This window comes from Amblyomma americanum, chromosome 9 (assembly GCF_052857255.1).
Source record: "Amblyomma americanum isolate KBUSLIRL-KWMA chromosome 9, ASM5285725v1, whole genome shotgun sequence".
NCBI lineage: Eukaryota > Metazoa > Arthropoda > Arachnida > Ixodida > Ixodidae > Amblyomma > Amblyomma americanum.
In genome coordinates this window covers 29,061,305-29,087,529 of record NC_135505.1, presented here as the reverse complement: position 1 = coordinate 29,087,529, position 26,225 = coordinate 29,061,305, and the positions used below count along the sequence as shown (strand labels likewise).

The following is a 26,225-nucleotide window of genomic DNA, read 5'->3' as shown; positions in this document are numbered from 1 at the left end:
AAAATCTTTAGAGCTTCCAGTGTGAGCTAATAGTATTAAAATGTGTGGTGCTCTTGGACCCACCAACACTGCGAAGCCTTCTTGACGCTCCTTGAAATGTTCGGTAAGATGTAACCGAAATGGAACAGTCCTTGTGCAGAAAAGACGCCCAGTCGGGGGAGGGGCTTCAAAGCTCTTATGAAATTTCGTCGTGCAACATCGCTGTACTATTGCGTGGTTGAAAAACAACGCAACGCAAGCGGAAAAGCAAGCTGGAAACTAAGCACGATATTATATGCTTTGGGTGATTTATTGTACCATGGGATTACGAGAGACGCCGTAGTAGAGGATTCTGGTTTTGTTTTGTTTTGACCACCTGGGGTTCCTTACGTGCTCTCACAGCCCACAACGCATTGAGTTTTGCATTTATCCTTTACTGAATTGCTTTCAATATATTCCGAACGAATATTTTGTTCCCAAGAGTTCGCGAAGCTCTTGAGAGATTGAAGCTCAAAGAGCACGCAGTGTACGAAGAAAACTCGTTCACCTACACCAAAAACTGTGTGGACACTGAAGTCACATTAAGCGTGCAATTCTATAGCTCACGGTTTCACATTTGCCCCAGCCTTTGTAGCAGCTTCGGTGTGTGCTTGCTTCTGTTTCATCGCAAATGTCAGTCCATCGAAAGCAATATTCAGACTGCTATCGGCAGTATCAGGTGTCCGCTATACTGTGACAGTGCCGACGTTTGCAAGTGTCCCATTTTACGGTGATTTCTTATTTCGATTCTCTTTGGAAGTTGCTGTCTAGAAAATACGTTGCTCGAAAGCCGGTAGACAGGTTGTGATGACGTCACAAGGTAACGGGACACCCCTCGACGAATAATTTGTCATTACCACCTGAAATGGTGGGCGGGTTGTTATTATGTTACTTCTCTCGACAAATCACTGAACATTCAATGAAAATGAAATAAGACAGGAAAATTTGGGTCTATGGGGGTATAGAACCTGGGCCTGCGGTGTACGCGAGGGGGACGATTGCACTGCGCCCCGACGGCCCGACGTTTGCTGCTGAATAAAGGCGCGTCTACTGAATGCAGAATTGTCTTAGAAGCGTACATAAGTAAAAATTCTGAGCATATAAATTACACACGTCGCAATTAAACGAGTACAAAATTACGTTTTCGGTAAATTTTCTTCTTACTTGGCGTGGCGTAGCACCATAATGCTGCACCCACTGAAAATTCCGTTCGCAATGTGCGACGGTGGCCCAGCAGAGGGCGCCATAATGCAAGCACGAATGCTTTAGGGTTACCGCACGTAAGTTGTCTTAAGTGCCTGCTTGAATTTTTGGTTACCTTCCATCTACTCGTCTGTTATGAATCCATTTGTTGCGAAAAGATAACAGCTGCCTTCCAATTCGCTCAGCTGGCTGGAGCTTCGCTTTTCGATGTGTAGGGCCGTGACGCCACGATAGTGCCGGCGCGTTGCCATGCCGTCTTCCGCAGGGGCGCAGTAGTGTACGTATAGACAAAGCTTTATCTGGATATGATGGAAAACGTTGTGGATATTCGAAGAAGTTTAATGGTAGCACTGGAATGTAGTGACACAGAGTTAGTAGCCGTGCGTTAAGCGTGAAGAATTTTGGCTAAACACAGACGTCTATGTATCACCGCCGTATAAATGAAAGATAAAGTTCAAGCAACAAAATCACGAGCTGTTGAAAGATGTGATATTTTGCAAAGATTAGTACTTTTTTGTAAATAACATTAAATAGAACCATATGTGCGCTCACCCGTTCGAACCCAGCCTTCATTGTTGGTGAAGCTTGCCGTCTCTGCCGGGTCCTTGTAGTAGCCCACCATAAAGTGAGGAGTGTGAAAGAGCACTTCACCCGTCTGGTTTGGACCCAGCAGAGTTCCTGTAGCAGCGTCTACGATCTGAAAAAAAGGTATCTTCGTGATTGGGCAAATCATGTGCGTGCAGAGCGTAGGTTTTAACGCACGGGCTTTGTTCGGCATTGTTCTCGTCGAATGCATAAACCACCAGAGCCGGAATGCGGTATGAACAAGGACGTTGCAGTACCCTTCAAGCGAAGTCCGTCAGCACGCGGTAATGTGGGATGATAGGAGTCACGGCAAAACAGCAGCCGCTGTGAATGGGTGGTACACCATGCGCACACTGACGACCTAAACGGTATGTAGCTTTCCACTACCAGGGAGCGTTTAAGTAAGGCAGAGGTTTTTTAGACACAGGATGCAAACTATGAGGACCAGTTGTCATTGCGTGGACTGACATCTAGCTGGCGCGCATTTTCAAATAGGTATATTTATTTATTTATTTATTTATTTATACAGAATACCCCTAAAGACCCTCGAGAGGGTATTACATAGGGGGGGGGGGGCACAGGCAAATGAACAGAATAAAACAAAACCACAAATATAAAACAACAAAAGCAAAAATAAGACACTTCGCATGACATAAGTAAGCAAAAAGATCAAAAGAATGGCAGCGCGGCAAAGAACGAAGATTACTGCAGTATTAAAATTATACAAACAGAACACTAATGCAATGAATCATTTAATAACATACCCTGCAATAACATACCATTAAAAATAACGATGTATGCGAAGAGTTAAGCAGTAGTTATTGAAGATATAAGATTAAAATATTTATAAGGATCAGTGGTGGTTGTGATATGTGAAGGCAGAGTGTTCCAGTCAGATATTGTGCGTGGTAAGAATGAATGTGCATAGTTAAATGTTCTGCACGTGAAACGCCTAACTTTAAAGGGATGATCGCGGCGGTCAAAAATCGAAGGAGGCAAAGAAAAAAAGTCGTTATGAAGAAATGGATGATGATAAAGTTTATGAAAAAGTGATAGTCGTGCAGTTAGTCGTGCCATAACACTTTAATGTGTTATGGCAAATGCGTTCGCAGCTGCCTGAAAGTGTCGAGAGTCAACATCGTTGAGTAAGTTTCCCGTTTCAATACAATATTAATTACATCGTGAAGGTTCTGAATATGAACGAATGAAGTACAACACCTGCGAGGGGTCAATGGCGACAATACGGAGGCAATTATATCTTGTGTCGGGTTTTGTGGCAGATAAGCAGCTAAGGTTACCACGCGCCAAACAATCGAAAATAACTGATTGGTCGAGCGTAAGGTGCACCGGCCAGCCCACTGAAATGAATGCCAGGATTTTCCTCGCACACTGTAATTACACAATGAGATGAGAATTGCTGGCACGTTGAACAATGGTGGTAAAGGTGACAGAAGAGCTGCTGGCTTGGCATTTTTTCGCCTGAGTGGATGATGAAAACCTTCGAGAATTTCGAACGCTGTTTACTCTGGCCACGCTACGAAATATAAACTCCGGACTACACATCGAGAGCTTCCAACAGGCGTCGTTTAGTGCTGGGCATTGTGAAACACAGTGGCATGCTGGCGTCACTTATTCAGTCAATAATCAGTGTAGGCGAAAAGAAAATGAAAAATTCGGCGATTTATAGTGACGGTCGTCTTACCCCATGAGAGGCAAAGAAAACAATCCCTGGATTCAAACGCAAACAGCTGATATGATCTGCAGCATGCAATTCTTCGGGTTTCATTGAACTTTTGGGCTTTAAAACAGGACTGTCATGGTCATAATGTAAAAAAAAAAGGTTCGTCTTACAGCTGGGATTCTGCGCGAAAAGTTTCGATATTTAAACATATGCAGAGTACGGGGGAAGAAATGCGAGGCTTGCTGAGAGAAGATGGCTTGCATTGAGGGAATCTATTCACACGATGATTGCTCGATGAAGAAGTACCGAAAAGTGTTTACCCAGTGAGGCCTCCCCCGAGAAGGTCACGCCTAGAACATGAGTATTGGGCATGTCATAGACGAGGACTAGGTGTGGGATTTTCTCATTAATCAGGATATAGCTGGCAACGTAGAGGAGTTCTGTAGTATTAACGAAAGGGTGGCAGATATCGTAATTAGGCTGAATAAGAGGTAGAAGCTGAAGGTAGTGCAGGCCTACGCGCCCATATCTAGTCATGATGAACAGACTGTATAAAGCTTCTATTAAGACGTGGAATCGGCAATTAACGAAGTAAAAACACAGTACACTGTAAAAGTGGGCGACTTCAAGGCGAAAGTGGACAAAAAGCAAGCTGGCGACCAGGCGGTAGGCGACTATGGGATAGCTTCTAGGAATAGCAGGGGAGAGCTATTGGTAGAGTTCGCCGATAGAAATAATTTACACATCATGAATACGTTTTCCGAAAACGACAGAACAGGAAGTGGACCTGGAAGAGCCCCAATGGTAAGGCTAAAAATGAAATTGACTGCATACTATGTGCTCACCCTGGCATCGTTCAGGATGTGTATGTCCTCGAAAAGCTGCGCTGTAGCGACCGCAAAATGGTGAGGTCTCAAATCAGCTTAGACTTGAAGAGGGAACGGAAGAAGCTAGTAAAGATGAAGTCCATTAACGAGCTAGCAGTAAGAGGGAAAATAGAGGAATTCAGGATATGGCTGCAGAACTGATATTAAGCTTTGACTGAGGAAGAAGTTCTTAATGATACAATGAACGATAATCTCACAGCTATCATTAGGGACTGCGCAGTAGAAGTAGGTGGTAGGACGGTTCCACAGGATACCGGCAAGCTATCTCAAGAGACGAAAGATCTGATTAAGGAACATCAAAGCATGAGGGCGTCTAACCCTACAGACAGAATAGAACTAGCAGATATATCGAAGTTAATAAATAAGCGCAAGGTAGCCGACATAAGGAAGCTTAATATGGAGAGAATCGAGCATGCTCTAAAGAACGGAGACAGCCAAATTTGGTGAAAGGAAACTAGGCACAGGTAAAATGAAGACATATGCGTTAAGAGACAAGGAGGGCAATATCATTAGCAATATGGATAAGATAGCTAAAGTAGCCGAAGAGTTCTACCCAAATTTATACAGTAGCCAATACAATCAGGACGTTAATGATGGAGACAGTAGCGCACAGCAATGCGTCCTCACGGCAGTAACGAAAGAGGAAATAAAGAAAGCCTTAGGAGCAATGCAAACGGCAAAATCAGCTGGTGAGGATTAGGTAACAGCAGATTATCGGAGGGGAGATTCTGCAAGAGAAACTAGCCACCCGGTGTACTCAATCCCTTATTGCCTCGACCTTACCAGAAGCTTGGAAGAATCGAAATATAAACTGATTTCATAAGAATGAAGACGCCAAAGATTTGAAAAATTACAGACCGATCAGAATACTGTCCGTTGCCTACAACGTATTTACTAAGATAATCGCTAATAGAGTGAGGGCAACCTTAGACATTAATCAACCAAATGATCAGGCAGGCTTTCTTAAAGGATATTGCACAAGAGATCATATTCACATTCCGCATCAGGTGATACAGAAATGCGTCGAATATAAGCAACCCCTATATATAGCCTTCATTGATTACAAAAAAGCATTTGACTTAGTGGAAATCTCAGCATTCATAGAAGCATTGCGGAAACAGGGTGCACAAGAACCTTATGTCAAAATACTGGAAGATATATATATATATATATATATATATATATATATATATATATATATATATATATATATATATATATTGAAACTGTACAGCTACCATAGTCCTCCATAGAGTCTGCAATAAAATTCTAATAAGAAAAGCCGTCAGGCAAGGGGAGACGATCTCCCCAATGCTATTCATCGCCTGTTTACAGGAGGTATTCCGAGGCCTGAATTGGGAAGTGTTGGGGATAAGAGTTTATGGAGAACACCTAAATAACTTCCGATTCGCTGATGATATTGACTTCCCGAGTCATTCAGGAGGTGAACTGCAAATTATGATCAATGAGTTAGACAGGCAGAGCAGAACGCTGGGTCTAAAAATAAACATGCTGAAGAACAAGGTGATGTTCAACAGTCTAGCAAGGGAACAGCAGTTCAGAGTTGGCAGCGAGGGGCTGGAAGTGCTAAAGGAATACTCCTTAGGGCAGGTAGTGACAGCAGATCCGGATCATGAGTGGGATATAACTAGAAGGATAAGAATGAGGTGGAGTGCATATGACAGGTTCTCTCAGATCATAATAGCAGGTTACCAATATCCCTGAGGAGAAAAGTATACAACAGCTGTATCTTTCCGGTACTCACCTACGGGGAAGAAACGTGGAGGCTAACGAAAAGGGTTCAGCTTAAGTTAAGGACAACGCAGCGAGCCATGGAAAGGAAAATGATAGGTGTAACGTTAAGAGACCGGAAGCGGGCAGAGTGGGTGAGGGAACAAACGCGAGTTAATGATATCCTGGTCGAAATCAAGAGGCAGAAATGGGCTTGGGCAGGGCATGCACTGCGAAGGCATGATAACCGCTGGTCCTTAAGGCTAACTGAGTGGATTCCAAGAGAAGGCAAGCGTAGCAGGGGCGGAAGAAGGTTAGGTGGGCGGATGAAATTAGGAAGTTTGCAGGCATAGGGCGGGCGCAGCTGGCAAAGGAGGGCCTAATTGGAGAGACATTGGAGAGGCCTTCGCTCTGCAGTGGGTGTAGTCAGGCTGATGATGATGATGATGATGATGATGATTGTTGTGGTGAACTTCACCGTCCGGAATGAGGTATGTATTTTATCAGTGTCGTGAGAGTGGAAATCTTAAATCTGATGTGAATTTGCGGCCGACTTGACTCCCATGAACATCGGTATTTACTGTACTTACTACCTGCTGTAAAAAAAGGGATTTCTGCCCATAACGCAGCATTGTTCTCGGCTTCACATGGCTCGTGCGGCTAACATTTTACTTTCTTGAAATATCTCAGTAAGAAATGGAGCATTCAGACACGGGCTTACCTTCAATCGCGCGCTGGAGACTGGGAAGCCTACGTCGCCGGCCGAGAATTCTCCACTAGGCGGAGCTGAGAGATACCCGCTAACTTCCGTCATGCCGTAGCAGCTTCGGACCTCGGAAGGCGAGAAAGCTGATAAGATCTCCGATTTTATCTTCTCGGACATGGGCGTTCCCAGAGTGGTGAACTTCTTCACGTGGGGAAACGACTGTCCACTGTTCTTCACATCGAAGACTATTTGAAGAATCTTCATGGGCGTAGCGTGCACAACATTGGCCTTAAAAGCAAGAAGTACACAGCCCGACAAGAGGTCAGTAATCACGGAAAAAATACTATTAGTGAAATGTATCGAGAGGAAATCCTCAATGTGCCGTATATTTTAATTATGAAAAAGATTTGCTCATTTCTGCCCAGATGAGCACCGCCTGATGGGTACAAAATAAAGCTACACAGTTAGTCCAATGTACTGGGGGTAACCACGATGACGGAGAAGTTATTTTATTAGGCAGTGATTGCCGATCCGCGTCCACATGACTTCTGAGAAAGTTGTGTGCCCTATCTTTGTAGCCGTACAGCCGCTCTTGGGTGTATTCTAATGAAGAATTACTCCATAAATAAACACTCCTACTGCCGTATTTGCCCGAATCTAGGCCGATATATTAAAGAAAAAACCACGAGTTATGAAACTCTTCAGTCGACTTAGACTGGAGGATTTTGTCGCGGCAGTTTTAAAATGCGGTGACAACAGATAAAAGATAGAAATAAGTAGTATGTAGATGGCGCGTCAGCGAAACGCCAAAAGAAGACGGCATTGTAGTCATTACTATACGTGGCCGATGCCGATAAAAGCCCACAAGAGCACTGTCTGCCTTTTTGACCTCGTTTTCTCTTCGTGTGGCGGCTTGGGAACGATCCGGGGCTGTGCAAGTTTTTCACGCGTGATTTTTCACCGATATGATGGCACCAAGCAGACGGTGTGATTCAAACGAAACGTTGTGCTCGCTGCAGAGCAGTCTTCGAACCTGCAAGCCGGTCGGGGCTTTGGGTCGACAAAAAGATATATTGTTCACCGCTAGACGGGCAGCCTGGTATTTGCTTGCGCCGCAAAAGAGGAGGGCCTTTTAAGAGCCCAACGAAAGGGCGCCTTCCCGAAGGGCAATGAGAACTGGCTGAGCTCGTGAAATTGAGGAGCTCAGCGGTGCTTCCAGCGACCACACAAGTGCTACATGCCAAAGCGAGTGAGCTGGCAAACGAGCGAGTAGTTTGTCCTAATTTGCTCCTGTTCTACAGTGCCCATTTTGAAATACCTAAACCTGGTTAGATACAAACCTTGGCTCATCTATGTCTTCGAAATAAATGAAGCGGAACAAAATATCTCAGGCGGAGAGGGTTGTTTACGTCTGCTAATTGGTTTCAATGTAAGGCACTCTTCAACAAAACTCAATTTAGAGCTTCGTTAATGCCCCGCCTTGGCCAGGTAGCTTTTAATCTTTTTACATCACTTAGATTCTTGAGAAAGTAAAGTACACCTTACAAAAAGACGTGTTTACTTTACCCAATGTCGCGCTGGATCGACTTCCGGCCACTGCGGCCCGATTTCTTTTGAGGCGAAATGCAAAAACGTTTACGTCTTTCGTGATGGCAGTGCAGGTTTAGAAACAGCAGCTCGTCGAAATTTTTCCAGAGCCCTCTGTTACGGCGAACGTGCATCCTCTGGATGCGAAACCTCGCATATCATACCGTACCATGCCATACCGTACTGTACCTGAGAATACCGTACCCAATCGTGCAACACAAAACGCTACCGTACCACACCATACCATACCAAAAGTTTCAGGGTGGACGTAATTCACCTTGACTATTTTAGCGCTAAAAACATTGAGGAACCGAATGAAAAGGGTGCAAAATGGTTCACACCTTCGTAAATTCCACAGCGTTTTTTCTTTTACAGCCCTAAAATAAACGCTAACGCAATCATGCATTACCATAAGGGAAGGAAGGAAAAGGACTTTAATGGAAAAGGAGATGTCAGCCTGGTTGTTACCATAAGGGGATGAAGTGACATCAACAGCGGCATTGTAAATGCCTGCATCCTCCATAAGTACGCCGATTACGAGGGCTACCTCAATCACGTGACCGCAGATGACAGAGTAGTGACCAATATCAACGGAAGAAAGTTCTAGCAAGAATTTATGGATTGTTACATATTTATATGCGACAAATAAAGTTTTTGATGTCTAGCTAGATATCTTTTCAACGCATAATATAAAAAAAATCATTCTCAAATTCGGCAAAGAAATGAGTAGGCAATTTGCAACTTTGTACAAACAGTTTTTTCCTTCACATATTGCTCCAGGTCCAAAGCCTGAGCCTTACGGCATGTTAGCAGGCTCTCTACTCATCAGGCTGGTGGCCTCAGGCTCATAGCCGGAGCCGTACAGAGCAATTTTTGTGGCCAGGAGGACAGCGGGAGAGTTTTTGGTGGCGGCATTCGACTGGGACTTCAACGCTTATGCCGACACCATCAACTCAGAGGGCTCTCTCGCAAAGTACCATTGTAAAGAAACCCGCGCCACTCGGCATAATAATCATACCACTGGAGCGGCGCCTGTAAACGAGACAGGAAGACAAGTGACAGGAATAGGCGCTGTGGCTGTCAGTTCTTGTCTTCCTGTCGCGTTTATTGGCGCTGTTCCAGTTCCATAGCTAGAATCATGAACTAACGGGTCCAACGATGTTCACTTCGGCATGGTATTTTGCGTGGGTACAAATGCTCATGTGGCTCCGAGCTTACCTTATGATCTCGGAACGCGGCGAAGACATCTGGGATTGGACTATACTTGTCGAGCAGCACGAGGGTTGCTCCAATAGAGACGATGAAAAATGAGTACGTGTAGCATACATAGAATGATATGTTCCCGCCTCCAAGGCAGATGTCCTCCGATGTCGCAAGCTTAAATGTCCTGCAAGAACAGCGTCGGGTTTCATTAGCACTGAAGCACCATTTTGGTAATGAAAAGTGTCCGTGCTCTCTTCAAACAATTAGCCGATATTTTTTCTCAACAATGGCTTTTGAACAATTTTTAAAGACCATTTAGTGGAAATATTTTAGATAAAAGAGCTGCGGTTTTTATGCGGCCTGGTCGTTTACGTGCTGTGTCTCAATGGTTCACATAAGTCGAAGACCATTTATATATATGGATTGAAAGAAGAAATGGTGATAAACTTTGATTAAAATTATGACGCGCTTAGAAAGCTGTATATTGGTGGCCTACATCATGACCACTTCTTGGGATTCTTTTCTTATTTTTATGGAATAATGAAGTACGCTTACGCTGCGTAGGTCGTAGAACTCACCAAAAGAAAGCATGAAATCTGCTTGTTTTTCGTTAAATATCTACCCTAGGAGCCTTCCTGAATCCAATCGTTGACGGTACGGTCAATGTGGTCACCTGCTTGAAAAAGAACTGGCATCGCGCATTTTCATATAACCGTTTAAAAATTCGGGGTGCACTTTGACGATCTAAACTGCGTGAGGCGAAAGCTTTCCGAGCGACTTTGGCTGCTCCTCTTGCTACCTCTGTAAATTTTTTAATCAAGTAATTAGTTAAAAATCATTACTAATTACCGTTACTTAGTAATTACTAATTACTTAATACGGCGTTTTTTCCGTCCATTGTTTTTTTTCCACTGCGCTGTGACAACTTCCGGTGGATGTGACGTCCCACCATTCCCGTGGCTAAATTGACGTCCGCGCTATTTCGACGCATTTCTGACACTTTTGGCTATAATGAATTGCATAATTACTCTACAGTCATCAAACTTTGTTTCTATGGTCATTTTTTCCTCCTCTATCTGAAGCATTCATTCTTTTTTCTCCTATCTGTATTAGTTCCCACTAAACGATGCGTCACGGACTGACGGACGGGCACGATCGTGGCGGCGAGCATGAGCCATTAAAGGCTTTTGCCTTAAAATCACTACGCAGGACTTGGTGTTGTCCGATAGATATTTAAAAGTGTTTAAAGCACCTTTAGATCTCTCGTCCCAACCGATGGCAAGGATTGTGCAAAGGAAAAAAAAGGCACTTTCCACCCCTGAAAACACGAGATGGAGTCCAAGAATTGATTTCAGCAACAGTAACATTGCGTTTCTCTCAAATTAGGGCAATGACACAACTTCCTTTAAAGCATATCGGGGACCGGTAAAAATGGTTGATTGTCGAGAAACTGATTTGCCCACCGCAGCCAGCGAAAATGGGCTGGAAAAAAGCAACTCCAGCATCGTAGCAATATAGCAACATGGCTCAGGCTCATAAAGTGCAATGTGAGTTGACAGAATACTTTTTAGCATGGAAATTAAATACGGAGAGAGTTGAAAGAACATGACGAGTCAAACTTACTCTCGACAACATATTTGTGACAGGAAGTTTCGCTGTGTTATCTCGATAATTTTAGAGACGCCAGTGGTTCCGGTCGAGTGGGCGACAAACACAACGCGGTCGTCGCAGCCCAGCACTTCCTTGTACTCTGTGGCTTCTATGGAGGAGAATTTCGCGATGCTAATGCATCCAGGCAGGTCCGTGAGGGAGAAGATTTTCTGAAATGAAGACAAAATAAATGTGCTTGGGAGGAATATGGTCCTGTGGTCGGGGAAGAAAAAATGCCGCATTACTTTGAGCGGAAATAACTTTTACAACATACATAAGGTGAATTTTCAGTTTGGAGAATGTTTGTACGCGTATTTAGCAGGTAAAGTTGGTAAGCTTAAGTGCGCGAAATGAGCACATATTTGTGGCTGCTACACAACGTCGAGGAATATCCGAAAGATTTAAAGTTGTCTACAGCCCGCAAGCTTTCCAGGCTGGTCGCAGGAGAATTTATAATGTTAAGTTGTCTTAAGCCTTAAGCTTCACTTTAATTATTGTAAATGCAATTTTCATGGACCGAAAAAGCTCTTCACTTTACTCTTTTTGAATTCATTGGCTTCATTTTAATTGCGCATTCAAGAAGGTAACTGCACGTAGACGTTACAATGCATCGTAATCATTCTTGTCAACTCTTTTAGGAACAAAAACATCTTTAATCAGGAACGCGTGCGTCACAGCAAGGAATATATGCCCTAACCTTGTGTAAATTCGGCAGATATCCAAGTAATTGACCTGGCAGAAGTGACAGAAGATTATTCCAGACTCAGGCTTAGAAAGAGATGGCGAGGGCGTATTAATGAAGGAACACTGATTCTGTCACAAATTCGGCCCTTTGAAACATTCATTCTTTAACACGATCCCAAGGCAGAAAATTGAGAAAGGCATCACAAACACTCCTGTGCCAGTACTAGAAGAAACGGTTAAAAAGAAAGAAACAAGAACTGTTCATGTCGCACTTATAAAAAGTTTCGTGTTTTCTCGTTCTTTAGGTGGCGAATAAGAAACATCGGTATATGTGCATCATAATCTGAGATATCTGAATCCCGCGATTGCAACTAATGATAACCCGCAGGAGTTTGCCCGCCTACTACTCAGTTATAGGGGTTAAAATAGTCAGCCTATTGTAGAATCTGTGCTTTTTTGTCAAAACGTATTTTGGCAGCATTGCTTAAAATCCTGTTCACAAATATCGCAGTTAGCATCACAGTTACAGCTATGGTTCCTAAAGTTATGGGCGTGCTACCAACCACAAATCTTTGATCATGGTATTCCCCATCGCAAAGTTTACGGTAATTTGAAACACAATGCACGGTCAGGAACTTAAGGCGAATAAGATGCGTGTCTTGCCTACTTCGTCTCTTGTATCTTCTTTATTTGCGAACTTGTGCGTCTGCCCCAAACGCGCCCCAAAAACAGGGCATGCCAGCATCAAACATCAATTCGCACGCGATCCATGGGTATGTCAGATAGTGATGCGTGAGCATGGCTTTTTGCCACTGCATACGTCACACCACATGCTTCTTCTGGTTCGATACCTTGATTTCCGGCTTGCTGGCGTCATTTTTGGTCATTGCTTGCGCTTTCGCGATTCCATTTGCGGTTTGGTGACGTCACATGACATGCTTTTCATGACAATGCATCATTAGCCTTGCTCCTTCCTTCTCTCAACTTTTCGATGTTAAAATTTTTTACTTCTCTCTAACACCCCTTCGCACACTTTTGTGTGCGCTTCCAGACTGCCTTAGAGCGTGTGGGGGTAGCGGTCTCAGTCACAGAGGAGATGCCCGCGACTCAGCGTGGCAAGCTCAGCCGGAGACCAGCTACTAAGTGACAAGGAGTTTGGTCGTTTGGTGCCCAGCTTTCGCCGGTCGAAAACCAGATAATGGGTCGGAGCCAAAGTACACAAAACGAAACAAAGTTTATACAGCATAGAGGCGATACAGAGGTTTTCACAATCACTCGTACGAGCACATACAAAGTGATTCACAAATACCATGCAACACGTGCAAAGTAACAATTGAGAGAGATTACAATTCAACAAAATCTTTCCACGTAAAGTGCGCTAACACAGAGACAATCAAACAAAACACAATTTGTTCACCGGGCACTGGGACAGTCCGACAACCTAAGGAGCACGACGGGGCCGATCCGCAGACTGGCGCACGTTGCCTCGCTGGTCCGTGGCTGGGCGAGTGGTGTCCTCCCGGGAGTAGAGCGGGCGCGCTTCTCTGAGGCTTAAACGGCGGCTCGGGCTGACTGACAGCGGTTACAGCCCCTCATTTATAGACGCGGTCCGCGTCTGTTTGTTCTTCGCGCCAAGGCAGGCGCGCACCTATACGCATTATCAACTGCACAAGCTCCTTCTCGCACCGGGCGCGTGACTCCATTGGTCGAGCGCGGAAACCACCTCCCAGAAAAATCCGGGTCATTCTCGCCACGCGACGTCATCGGCGCAAGAGCGAAGGGGAGAGGGTATCACTTTAGCGCGGTCAAGGTCACGTCCTCTCCGTCGACGATGAGTAGAAACTTCTCAGACATTCTAGAGAAATCGACGCCGCGCGTGGCTAAGTTTACTCTGGCGCCGCCCCGGCGAGCTGAGTGGAAAGGGCAGCGGCACCCGCCATGTTACGCGCTCTCCGGGGGTCCTTCCCCGCTGTTGTTTTATTTTACAGCGCGTGGGCGCGATTGCTTACGCGCTGCGGCCTTTCTAATATGCGCCGAATTTTGTGACTCTCTCCTCCTATTTTGCGGCATTCACTCCCTCCGCGGCACGGCTTCACAAGCGCAGCGAAAATTTGCGACGTGGCTACTCTAATGCTCATTAACTAATAATTTCTCCCTTGTGATTTTCGGCAGCTCACCGAGATTTCTTGCTCAGCGTTGTTAAGAGGCTAACCTCAGTTCACACTGCAAAATAATGTTGTTAAAAAATTCTATGACCTTCTTCATTGCGCCGAGAACCTGCATTAAATTGGCATTTCATTACAATATACCCAACAATTCTGGAAGGAAGCATTTTTGGGCGAAAACCGTTTATGAATGCAATTTTTTATATTATGTAGGATTTCACCATAACAATAAACATATCCGCAGATCACTGATGGCAGTCTTGTATTTTTTTATTAACCTTTTTGGTATCGTCAGGAGTGTTCCTTATTGACTTTCTACGGCAAACGTCAGCACTAGAACCTCCACAGTCTTCCACAGTCCTCTACTCTGCCTCGTTACCAACCAGCGCCATCTATCAGCGCGCAGTAATGAACGCAACCTACCTCAAAAGAGGATATTTTAATATGGAATAGTGAGAAAAGTGAGGAGCACGCAGATATCCCGTGAAAACATAATAATGATAGCATACTATTTCTGCCCGGTATAAAACCTCTCGTCGAAATGTGCTCCGTCTGACTACTTCTGACGATCATAGAAAATACGTATTTGCGTGACAACCGTTCAACACTCCTGCAGTAATTTCGTATGTCCAGCGCTATGCGGCGCGCGATGGTAGTGGTGAAAACTAAGATAAAAAAAAACTGAAGCTAGAATTAACTAAAGCAAAAGTGGCGGTTCAGGTTTTCTGGGTTTGTGTTTTTTCTGTTTACATGGCTATGTTGCCAGGCTGCTGCCTGACAGTGGCGTCGTCTTCTTCTTTCAGGGTAGGCGAAGGAATTAGCAGAGAGCTGGCGACACAACAACCAAGAAAACAGAACAAAAACTCCAGCAATACTAAAAGTGAATGGGACAAAAATGCTCGGCAAATTGATACTGCAATTGCAACTAATAGAATATAAATAATGAACAACAGATTAACAGGAAAAAATTACGGAAGGACCTGAAAGCCTAAGAACAAGGTCACAAACCAGTGACATCGAAGTGATCTCTAAAATTGGCGGCCAGACATACACTGCAGCCATGAATCAGTAAGCAAGCACAGCAGACAAAGCACTATAGCGCGCGTGCACTCAGTCAGGTAGTGTACCGAGCAGCTAGTAATCCCTGATGTTTGAGTCTAACAGTAACATCCAGTTACACAGCGTTTGAAAACTAAATTTTCAGTTATTGCTAGCTGCTGAGCTCATAGTTTATTAACTGAAAAATCGGACGAAATTCAAATATTAAGTACCTACCTTGAATTTCAGGCGGGGGGCTATGCGCTTGAAGAGATCGAAATATCCTTCATCAGTGAGAACGTGAGTAGCGTCAGTCTTCGCAGCGTGGTCTAGAAGCTCCTCTGTAAGTTGGCAGAAGTGGGACAAAATTTGAGCACTGCGCTCTTGTCCAAACCGTGGCGTTTCGGAAGGCAAAATTTTTATTGAATATAGCTCCTTCAGATATATTGTTGGCCAAGTAAAGATCCTGCAGTTTTCTTTTTCGGGTAGTCGGGAAGTAGGAGGGCTCTTTCGTTCAGTAGAAAAGTAGCGTGCATGTGCTTAATAAATGATTCACTTCTGTTGAATCGTACGTTGAATTATTAGGAGTAAGAAGTGTGTTTCATTATAAAATTTATTATTGCACGCAATATATTGTAGTGTTGACGGCAGACCGACAGTAAGGAATGCAGCAAAGAGTGCTTCCAGAGCTTGTCTGTGAAACAGAGGAGAAAGTAAAAACCGGCTCACATAGCAGCGACCAACTGCGTGTCGCTTTAATAGTTTGGTTTGGTTCATGGGTGTTTAACGTCCCAAAGCGACTCAGGCTATGAGGGACGCCGTAGTGAAGGGCCCCGGAAATTTCGACCACCAGGGGTTCTCTAACGTGCACTGACATAGCAGAGTACACGGGCCCCTAGAATTTCGCCTCCATCGAAATTGGGCCGCTGCGGCCGGGATCGAACCCGCGTCTTTCAGGCCAGCAGCCGAGCGCCATAACCACTCAGCCACCACGGCGGCTTCTGTAATGGCATCATCTGTGTAATCATGTAGCAGTAAAGGGGAGAAGTCGTCCTGGCATCAATGTTGTGTGGATATACCTAGAGATAGATTTTAAGTAGCCATCTGATAGTTGCAGCAAGTTGACTGTGTACGCTGCGTAGATAATTTAAGAAGACTGGCTCGCATGCCTTGGCAGTGATCGCATTAATTGTCCATTTCTCTACCTCGGCGCATATCTGTAACCGTGGACTACTATTTTATTTCATAATGTAGACACTAATTTCGTTATTTGGACAAAAAATAAAAATTAAAAACCTTCTTGAAGATAAATTATCGAGTCATGATGGACAACGCATGGCCTCCTTCGTAATTGCTGGGATGATCTCAGCGTGTAACTACAGCAGAGCCTTTCGCATAGAGCAAATTTTATTATAAACGTCTTTACTAGTACAACACGGGTCTGCACTTGACTGGGCCGGTTACTCCACTGGTGCGGCAAAATTCCTTTTGTAGCGATAGCTACATTGCGTAAGCATTTCGAGGCTTCAGCGTGGCGGTGTCGCCACCCCGTGGTTGCGCCGCCACGATGTCACGTGGTTGGTGACGTGTGCGGAGCAGCTGCCGGCGGCGCGGCACCGTGGCTGATCACGTTGTTCGTCACATGGTTGTTCACGTGACTAGCCACGTGGTGCGGAGCAGCTGCTCATGGCGGCACGGCGCGCCGGCGAAACCGAGCTGCCCGAGCATGCGCCGTGTCAAGTGGGACAAAGATGAAGGTACGTGCAGCGGAACGGAGCGGCGAAAGACTGACTTTGCAATTCAACTGAGCAAGTTCCACCCGGCCAGCTGTAGCTATCGCGTCACTGCAGGTTGAACCATAGCTAAACCACCGCTCTTTTTTGTGTTTTGGACAAGGGCTCTATGTTGCGAATAACTGCTGTTACCCATTTCCGGAGCCCGGAGAAATGTGTTCGCTCCGGGCAAGAGTTGGAAGAGAAGAGCAGGCAGAGCAGAGATGCACCGGATGCGCGATTCACTTGATTCTGCGTGCGCCACTGCTCGCCTAAAGAGAGCATCGCCGATGCGCTGGCACCGGCTGCAATCGGGGCTTGGCAGCATGAATGCCTGATTGTGAGAGTGCACCGCAAATGAAAATTTCAAGCAGAGCCGCCTCAGTGTTGTACCTTGCGCGGTAATGAGACAGCAAAATATACAGGAGAAACGACTGGGCTGAGAAGTGGAAGCTGCTAGTCCTTCACAATGGTGAAGTTTCATACGACATCCGATAGATGTCGTTGCTATATAATCAAAGCTTTTCTGTAAAGGGCTTCACCTTGCAGTGAAAAGCAGCGAGGTTAATTTATTCAAAGCATTGGGGTTTAAGGACAGTGAAGGAAGAGCAGATTTTAAGCGGGTAGAATTAACCAAGTGACGGTTATCTGATTGCTGGCTAAAATCAAGACAAGAGTAAAATTTCACAAGCCAAGGCTAGGTGGCTTGAGCCACTGCCCTATCTAAAAGGTTCAGCCCCATCCATCCATCCATCCATCCATCCATCCATCCATCCATCCATCCATCCATCCATCCATCCATCCATCCATCCATCCGTCCGTCCGTCCGTCCGTCCGTCCGTCCGTCCGTCCGTCCGTCCGTCCATCCGTCCATCCATCCATCCATCCATCCATCCATCCATCCATCCATCCATCCATCCATCCATCCATCCATCCATCCATCCATCCATCCATCCATCCATCCATCCATCCATCCATCCATCCATCCATCCATCCATCCATCCATCCATCCATCCATCCATCCATCCATCCATTCAGCTCATTTAGGATTCTCCCGCTTGCCTGGCAGCCGCTCACCCCTGCATTTTGTTTCGCAGGTACGCCGACAGGTGTTGCCGCATCAACGTAGTCTGCTCTCAAGGGCAGCAGTAGACGAAAGCGTGAACAGACGATCGTCGCCGAGAAAAGCGGAGGGGAAGAGCACACGGCTGTGAGAGCTTCACGCCAGCGTAACATAATCGACGTGTTAGGAATGCCGGGTAGTACAGCCGTCAGCATTACTTCCTACATGGCGTATTTGAAGCTCGCAAGGTCTCCAGTACCAGCAAGTAGAGAAAAAAAATATTTCGTTTATTTACTTTGAAGCACTAATAATAAACCAGTTTGAAAGCGAATGAAGGAAAGGAGAGAAATTTGTTTGGCTCGTAAACTTACTTATAGCATATAAGAAACCGAAGACTTCAAGACTAAGCTAAACGGTTCGATCAGTACTACTGTCATGAGTCCTTTTAATGTTTACAGAGATAAAATGACCTGAACATTCCGGACGGTGCACAAGAAGGCTTCTCGGTTTAAGTCGAAAACACTTGGTAAAGCTTACTTTATGCCTTGTGGAAATTTTTGCGCCACAAACCTTAGGTAGGAGGGTTTTGTGTATGGAGTTTGGTGTTCTTCAATGACTTTCAGGCTCGCTTTCAGCTCGTTCTAAAAGCATTCCATGGTGGGTAGACGTAAAAAGGAAAGATATTCGGCTTTGTTTGTACTATATATGCGTTATTTTGTAGAAACATGTGTAGGGGGCCCACTAGCTAATTTTGCAAAAATATAGTTGCGTGGAAATTGAAGCCCTTGCATAATTTACCTCGGCAGTCACGAAATATTGCTATGAATGAGATCGTTTGGACTATATGATGGAGCAGAGGGATTGAGGAGTAATAAAAAAGCTCTGACAATTAAGAACAGACAAGTGGAGCGTTCGTCTCGGCCGCCCTCCGTGTCGCGAGTTTCGGCACTAGCTTTCTGTATTGTGCCAGAAGTTTTCAAAATATTTCTGAATAGTAGATCTTAAGAGATTAACCGATTAGGAAGATGACTGTTTTTCTCAGCTTTTATATTAGAGCCCATCGCGCGAAGGAAGCCGTGAAGGAGCATGAAACCCGCTGATCGCACGACGGAGTTGGCGAAACCCACCTTCGCTAAACGTGACGTCGGAGGTCACAAGTGTGGCGCCGGTGAGCGGAATGCTGCAGGCTGCGACGAAACCGTCGATGCCGTTGTTCACGTGCACAAGAACTCTGTCGCCCTTGCCGATGGCTTGAGACTGGAAGCCGGCGGCCGTGGCTCTGAGTCTTTCGAGGAACTGCGAGTAGCTGATGCGGTCCTTTCCGTGTATCTGCAGTGTTGAAACAGTTGATTGAGCATCTGCACTACACATGCTCTTTATCAGGAATATTACAGCAGTTCATGCTGCTTCGTCAAGTAGTTTGCTCAACAGTGCATTGGAGAAGTCAGAAGATGGGAAAGGGGGCAAGAAGGCTAATCAGGGAATGCCTGGTTGGCTGCCCCAGACATGGGGAGGGGATTTAAAGGAGAGAAAAAAGAAGAGTGAATGTGAGTTGTCACTACTGGAGGAAAAACACACTCGAGAACTGGGCTGTGAAAGGCACAACAATGCAAAGCCCCACCAATTCAAAGATATGATAAATGGTCACCGAAGTCGCTGCACTCTACATTCTTCTCATTTCTTCTTATCTGTCGACTCATCTTTCACGTTGATTTCAAATTGAACCTAAATTACCTATCTGCCCTTTGAACACATCTTACCCGCTGTTAGAGGCCCCTGATTTTATCTGTCTGCAGGAGAGTAACAGTACCTTGTCTCAGTAGTTAGGGTGTTGTGTTGGATACTGTGCAGCCGGGCGCGAACCGTCGGCGGCAATGGGTAGGCGCCCGATGTCGATCACTGCGGCCTTGAAATTTGAAGTATTCAGCTACGTGAAGGAACACGATAAACGGGCAGCTGGGCGCAGGTACAACGTTTACGAGGAGTGTGTGTATTCTGATGTCGCCAAAAAAATTACCTGCTGTGACCAACACAATCCGAAAGCCTTTCCGTGGAAACACATGGAAGTTTGACAAACTTGGAGAGGATCATGGAGGTAAAAGCGCGTAAAGACAGCACGAAGAAACAACAAGGACGAGGGCTACACTCTCAACTGAATATTTATTCCTGAATGTACAAGTATGTATAGAAAATGCTAAAAATAGTGCATCAACAAAGCAGTAGTCATCACAAGAAAAAAATCACCTAAGACCATCAAGCAAGAAACACAGCAACAGAGCTCAGAAACTTCCCTGATAGCCCAAAGAGGATTCTAGAAAATAGAATTCCCTGTCGGTCAGCGTCACAGAAGGCTGACTTGTGCAAATTCCCTTGCACATTTTTCGGATTAGTTAACTCTAACGTTTGGCTGGAAAAATTAAGTCAATATGGCATACGAGGACAGGAACTAGCTCTTATGAAATCTTATCTATCCAATAGAACTCAAGTTGTGAAAATAGGCACCTTTACATCGAAGGCTAAAACTGTCCATTATGTACAGACGATATCATTCACTGTATATTGTGAATGATATCGTCACTATTAAACCTAAAGCAAAATTTATTATCTACGCAGATGACACTGGTATTTTGTTTTGCTGGCAACGATATTAATCTCCTTGTTGAACAATGTAACAGTGCAATGAAATCTTTAGAGGAATGGTCGTGAGTAAATGCAGTGAAGATAAATGAAAGCAAAACACAAGCGATTATATACTGGCTGAAAAACAAGCACATACCTCCGCATGAAGATATTACGACAAACTCACGATGCATCGATCTAGGCGAGAATTTCTGATGTCTGGTGGTCACTTTTTCCCCAAAATTGTCCTGCGGTAATCGCGTCAAGCATATTCTAAGCAAAATAAGTCCAGTAACTGGTGTAATAGGTCGTTTAAAATATATCCTTCTCACACGCATCAAACGTTTGCTTTATCAGTCACTCCTTCAATCCCACTTGAACTATTGTCAGTTAGTGTGGGGAAACACATCGCCTTTTAATATATAACACATTATACCTGTTACAGAAAAAGTATCTCCGATACACACGTAATGCCTCTTATACCGCTTGCACATCAACTTTCTTTAACAACTCTGGTGTAATTCAGCTTACAGTCTCCATAGATATCGCTTGAGTCATGTATATAAACAGGAAATCGACAGGAATGTCAATAACATGCGTAACCTTTCCCAATTACAGGACAGAACTCCAAGTTACATTACAAGGCCCTTCGAGGATTGTTAGTACCGATGTCAGGTTCAAATTACGGCAAACAGTTCGTTAAGTACACTATGCCAACGCTTTCAAAATATTGTAATTTTGTCCATTTCGATCTCTTCGCGGCATCCTACGAAGACCTCCGGCAGATGTGTCGGGATTCTATTTAATGTTGTCTAGACTTGCTGTTGTTTTCCTTTGCATTTGTAGCAATGAGTTCCGTTGTTTTTTTTTCGTTTACATTTGTACTGAGTACTACATCTGCATCATATTAAATATTTATGTATATGTTTGGGTATGAAGAATATGTTTGCATATGTGATGCTGCCACTCTGCCGAAATAAGGGATTGTGGACCGGTCAAGCTCTCCAAGCACGGTGTTTTTTGTACAATCCCGCCATCTGTCTTTGATGGCAAATAAAACATTTCAATTCATTACATTCTCACATGAAAAGATTCCATCAATTTCCTGACTAATTGCTCTCGGCGCCGGAAAACTACCGTCACTTTTGCAAGAGGAGCTCGTCAGTTACATTCACCGCATCTGTTGAAACGGGTACGCGGTGTCTACTGAAAGGGTACTCTTGAAAGCCCTGGCTACCGCCCACCTCATGCACATCACGCCAGCAGACCACGACGCAAAGGGCCCATCGATTTATGAAACGGCACGAACTGTACACGCTCCACCGAACAACGCCGTGACAGAGGCTAGAAGCCGAACATGAGGACAAGCTTTTAAAAGTTCCATTGTTTTGTCAGCGTCGTCAAAGAGGACACGCTTAAGATATGTCAGTGATGGCAAATTCGGCTCGCACACCTGTCTGGCTCGATGTGCAAGGAAGTTGCACTGTAGACCTCAAGGGGGCTAATATCGTCACTCTACGCACGACAGGCGCCGAGCGACAAGAATGTACGGCGACGCTCTGCTTCACCACCAACCTTAGAAAAACTTCCACCGTACGTGGTGTTCAAGTGGAACACTTTCGCTAGGGCAAAGTTTCCCATTGGCTTTGTGATACAAGTTCATTTCAAGGAATGCGTGTCACCCGACCTACTCTTCGAGCGGATAAAAAGTGAATGGAGGAAACGACATAGAGATCAGCTGTGACGTAGGGCCGTTATCGTCCTCGGCATTTTTGGGCGCTACTTGCTGATTAGTGAATTAACTGTGTTATAATTACTGAAGGCATGTCAATAATGAAAGAGACGCTGAACATGGGCGTCAACCACCCATTGAAAGTGAGGTTTCGACACTCCTACACCCAGCGGATGGCGATGGCTGAGGGCAGCCATAAATTCACACCGACTGGGGCGACTGAAGAGCATACCGGTGCCACAAGCCTGCACATGGATTTCGAACGCTTGGTGTTGGTCGTCGCCTGATGCGGTCTCATGGTGATCGGAATTTCTGGACGGCATGGAAGACGAAATCTATGGGGACGCACTAATAAGCTGAGGTCATCGAACAGCAATCAGAGCGAAAGTTGCAGGGATCAGAGAATAAAAATGCTTCTAAATCGTCACCAGCTTTTGCTTTGTTCTCTGCAGAAGTCGCAGCACTTCTACATTGCTTCTACGGGTATTCTATACTGCAAAAAGAGCCGACTTGTGCAAGACTTCCTCCCAGAGAAAATTCGAGAAAAAACTGCTGATCTTGCACTAGTGCACACGTTACTCTTTTGAGTAAGACAGTACACATTACAGTGCGCAGTAGATACGCTGTGCAGATGTCTACAACGGCTTCTATGCACTCAGGCCCTGCTCCTTGAGGGTCGTGAATGCTGACAAATATCTACTCAAAGAATTCCACCTGCCAAGATTTATCCGAAATTTCCGCGGATACATAAAGCTTCTATGCGCAGATAGCAACTTACCTGAATCTGAGAAATAATCGCAAAGAAACAAAAGGAGGAGGAAACATTTATTACAGCATTGTACTGATTTTGCGGAAGAGAGGTGGGGATGGTCGTTGCGCTGGGTGACAGTCCCTATTCCGGGACACCATTGGCCGCTGCCGCTGCCCATGCTCTCTATACCATGGCCCGCTAGGCCACCAGGTTCCAGCTGGACAGGGTAGCCTCCCAGCCCTCCCTCACTTGTAACGGCTATGTGTGTATTGTAATGGCAGGCTCACCCCATGTGGTTTAGGTGAGCATAGGTCAGCGTACGGCCCGCTGAATCTGCGCCTTCCCGTGAATGTAGGTTCCACGTGTTTTAGTATGGCGAGATATAAGAAATACCCGCCTTGGAGTCGTCTAAGATGGCACTCCTCAGTTTTGTTGCTACCATTGGCGGGTCTCGGGAGTGCCCTTCTGTAGATGCGTAAATGATTGGTAATATCACAGCAGTTGTGGTAAGTTAGCACTTGCCTGGCTAATCCGTATGGAAAGAGTTTTTTTTGGTTAATAAACCAAGATATATACCAAAAAAATTTCGAAATAGTCTTTGAACGACTACATTTGCGGATCGTCGCTGTTTTCCGCAATGTAGGCGCCAATGCATTCTTGTTTTTGATATCCTTTTTCCTATTCCAGCCTGTGTGACAGCCATAGCAGCGTCATCGTTAGCTGCAGCACGCTGTGCCTGACTGCAGTTGTGGTAATTTTATGCTTGCCTGGCCCAACCGTATGGAAGAGTTTTTGTTAATAAACAAAGATATACTCTTTCATGCGGATGAACCAGACAAGCGCAAAATTACCACAACTGCAGTCAGGGATAGCGCGCAGCAGCTAACGATGACGCTGCTATAGCTGTCACACAGGCTGGATTAGGAAAAAGGATATCAACGACAAGAATGCATTGGCGCCTACATTGCGGCAAACAGTGACGAGCCGCAAATGTAGTCGTTCAAAGAATATTTCGAAAACTTTTATGCTATAAGCAACGCTTCGTCTTCGGATGCGCAATAAGAAAGCATGCAAATTGCAGCCGTGCTGCAATAGCTGGTTTGCTTGGGTGGTTGACACATTATACTTTGTGGTAATCAAGAAAACAGCTGTATCGCCGTCTCAGCCAATTTTTTGAAAGATTAGGTAAATACTTCACTGATTTCACTCGTTTGAAGGTACAACAGCAGTATATTTAATGACGCAATTCGACATCGCTGACAATGAGCTCATGCAGTTAGGCGCAAATCGGATGCATTTTTAGCTGACGTCAAGACGCTACGCAACACTGCAGAACATGATGACCGGAATATGCGGAGAATTTCGCTGAACTTTTCGGATACAGCTTAACTCTGCATTTATACTCCACTCATATCCGCGACCGGCCTACGCTGTTCTTCCTCAAGGCAACGTGGTGCTTTGTTACAACATTTCATTTATTAAAATAGATTTTATCGCGGGGCGAAATTATGAACAAAACAGTTATGAGGCTCTCTTTTTAAATAAGCATTAAAATGGCGGTTTAGTTAGTATTATTAGCTACTGCAGTAAAACAACACCCAAGTAGCAAAGTAGCGATAAGCTACGGTTGGGTTTTGAATTGTATTCTACTATAGCGATGCACATGACTTACGACTGCTGTTTTGTCTCCAAATTTCTTTAGCCTTCGATGCAGAAAGGCGAACATGGACGGATCGGTGAGTTCTTCCAAGTCAGGAAATGGAGAATACACAATCCCGGCTTGAATTTTTGCTCGCATCTGAAATAGATTAGCGGCTGTAACAGGATGAGGTACCCACGGCGGTTAATCAAGAAAGGCTGCGGTGCCGAACTTCCCCAGTTCCACTGCCCTGCCCACGGTCGCCGACCTAAATGGGCTCTGCAACACCTTCAGAGTAGAGCATATCATCTCGCTCAATCACTACACTGTGTTGACATAAAAACCTGACAAATAATACTCTTCTACACGCAGCAGAGGACCCACAATCACGCGCGAAAGTTGGCGAGCCCTTCGCGGCGACATTTTCATGCTCGCACTCTCCTCTGTCGCTCTCTCCTGCGTATAGCAGTTGAGAGATGACCATTGGTTAGATTGTTTCAGACGTCAGGCAGCTTCCATGGCCGCGACCAATGAGCCCCGTAGCTCCGGAGGTTCAGGAAGCTCCGCTGCCAGAGGTGGGGCAGGTGAAGGAGCGCTGACCTTTCGGAGTGTAAAACGTGACGAGAGCAGAGGGAAAGGCGGGAAGACGCTGAAACTCAAATTTTGACTACAGATAACTCAGCTTCCGCAAAGCGCATTAAAAAAAAATTCTTGCTGGACAATATTCTTGAAGCGGCGTGTTTAACACCCCGCGCATACCGCAACTTTATTAGAACCCCTTTGAGAGCCCCTTTAAGTTGGATCGCGACCTGAAGGTCGACTTTCTGTCCTGCTTTGAGCCACGGGAAAAGTTTTTCTTCTTATTCGAGCCACAGCGTCGCAGAGCCGAAAAAGCCAAGCTTTCCTAAAAACTGAGGATCCCTGCTGGACATCAGAGTCACAAAAACTTAACGACTGCTTACGCTAACTAATATAATCACCTAGCGCCGTCTATCGGCTGCCAGTAGCGAACTCCCGCTTAATGGGATAAGGATATTTTCACTTGGCATTGTGAAAACACTACTCTGTACGGTGAGGTGCGTCCCAAAGATGTCAATGGTGAAGACCTTCTCTTTCTAAGCAGCGAAACATCCGACTTATAAAATGATTCCGTCTTCGCGCTCACTCGCATCGAGGGCTCTACGAAACGTCATATCTCTAGCTGGATTTTAAGGCGATAGGTTTTAATGGCTCATTGTTGTCAGTCCATCCGCCCGACCGCAAAATCTATGACATTATGACGTCATGAATGGAATAATTGGTATAACCCATAACTCTATAACAATTACTAAATAATGGGTGATAAGTAATTAAGTAATAATTACGCAATTTTTAGTAGTTAAAAAAAACAAAAAAATTAAGAAGAAATTGAAAATCTCGAAGAAATAAAAATAAAAACTAAGTAAACCAAAATAAATAAAAACAAAATAACATAAAATAAATAAAATAAAAGTAAAGGAAGAAATGGAAAA

At 44.9% G+C, this 26,225-nt stretch overlaps 1 protein-coding gene across 2 annotated transcripts in view; it reads right to left on the bottom strand.

Moving 5' to 3' along the window:
• The window catches only part of LOC144105583 (luciferin 4-monooxygenase-like), a 39,727-nt gene that overhangs the window by 5,748 nt on the left and 7,754 nt on the right, over window positions 1-26,225 (bottom strand). The window contains exons 2-8 of one of the 2 annotated variants that reach the window (XM_077638702.1): window positions 24,748-24,873; window positions 19,101-19,302; window positions 15,376-15,479; window positions 11,225-11,421; window positions 9,617-9,785; window positions 6,827-7,099; window positions 1,774-1,918 (exon numbers count right to left, since the gene is read on the bottom strand). In XM_077638702.1, coding sequence (XP_077494828.1) covers window positions 1,774-1,918; window positions 6,827-7,099; window positions 9,617-9,785; window positions 11,225-11,421; window positions 15,376-15,479; window positions 19,101-19,302; window positions 24,748-24,873 — 1,216 coding nt within the window. The remainder of the gene's footprint in view (window positions 1-1,773; window positions 1,919-6,826; window positions 7,100-9,616; window positions 9,786-11,224; window positions 11,422-15,375; window positions 15,480-19,100; window positions 19,303-24,747; window positions 24,874-26,225) is intronic. The other variant, XM_077638703.1, reaches the window with a different exon arrangement.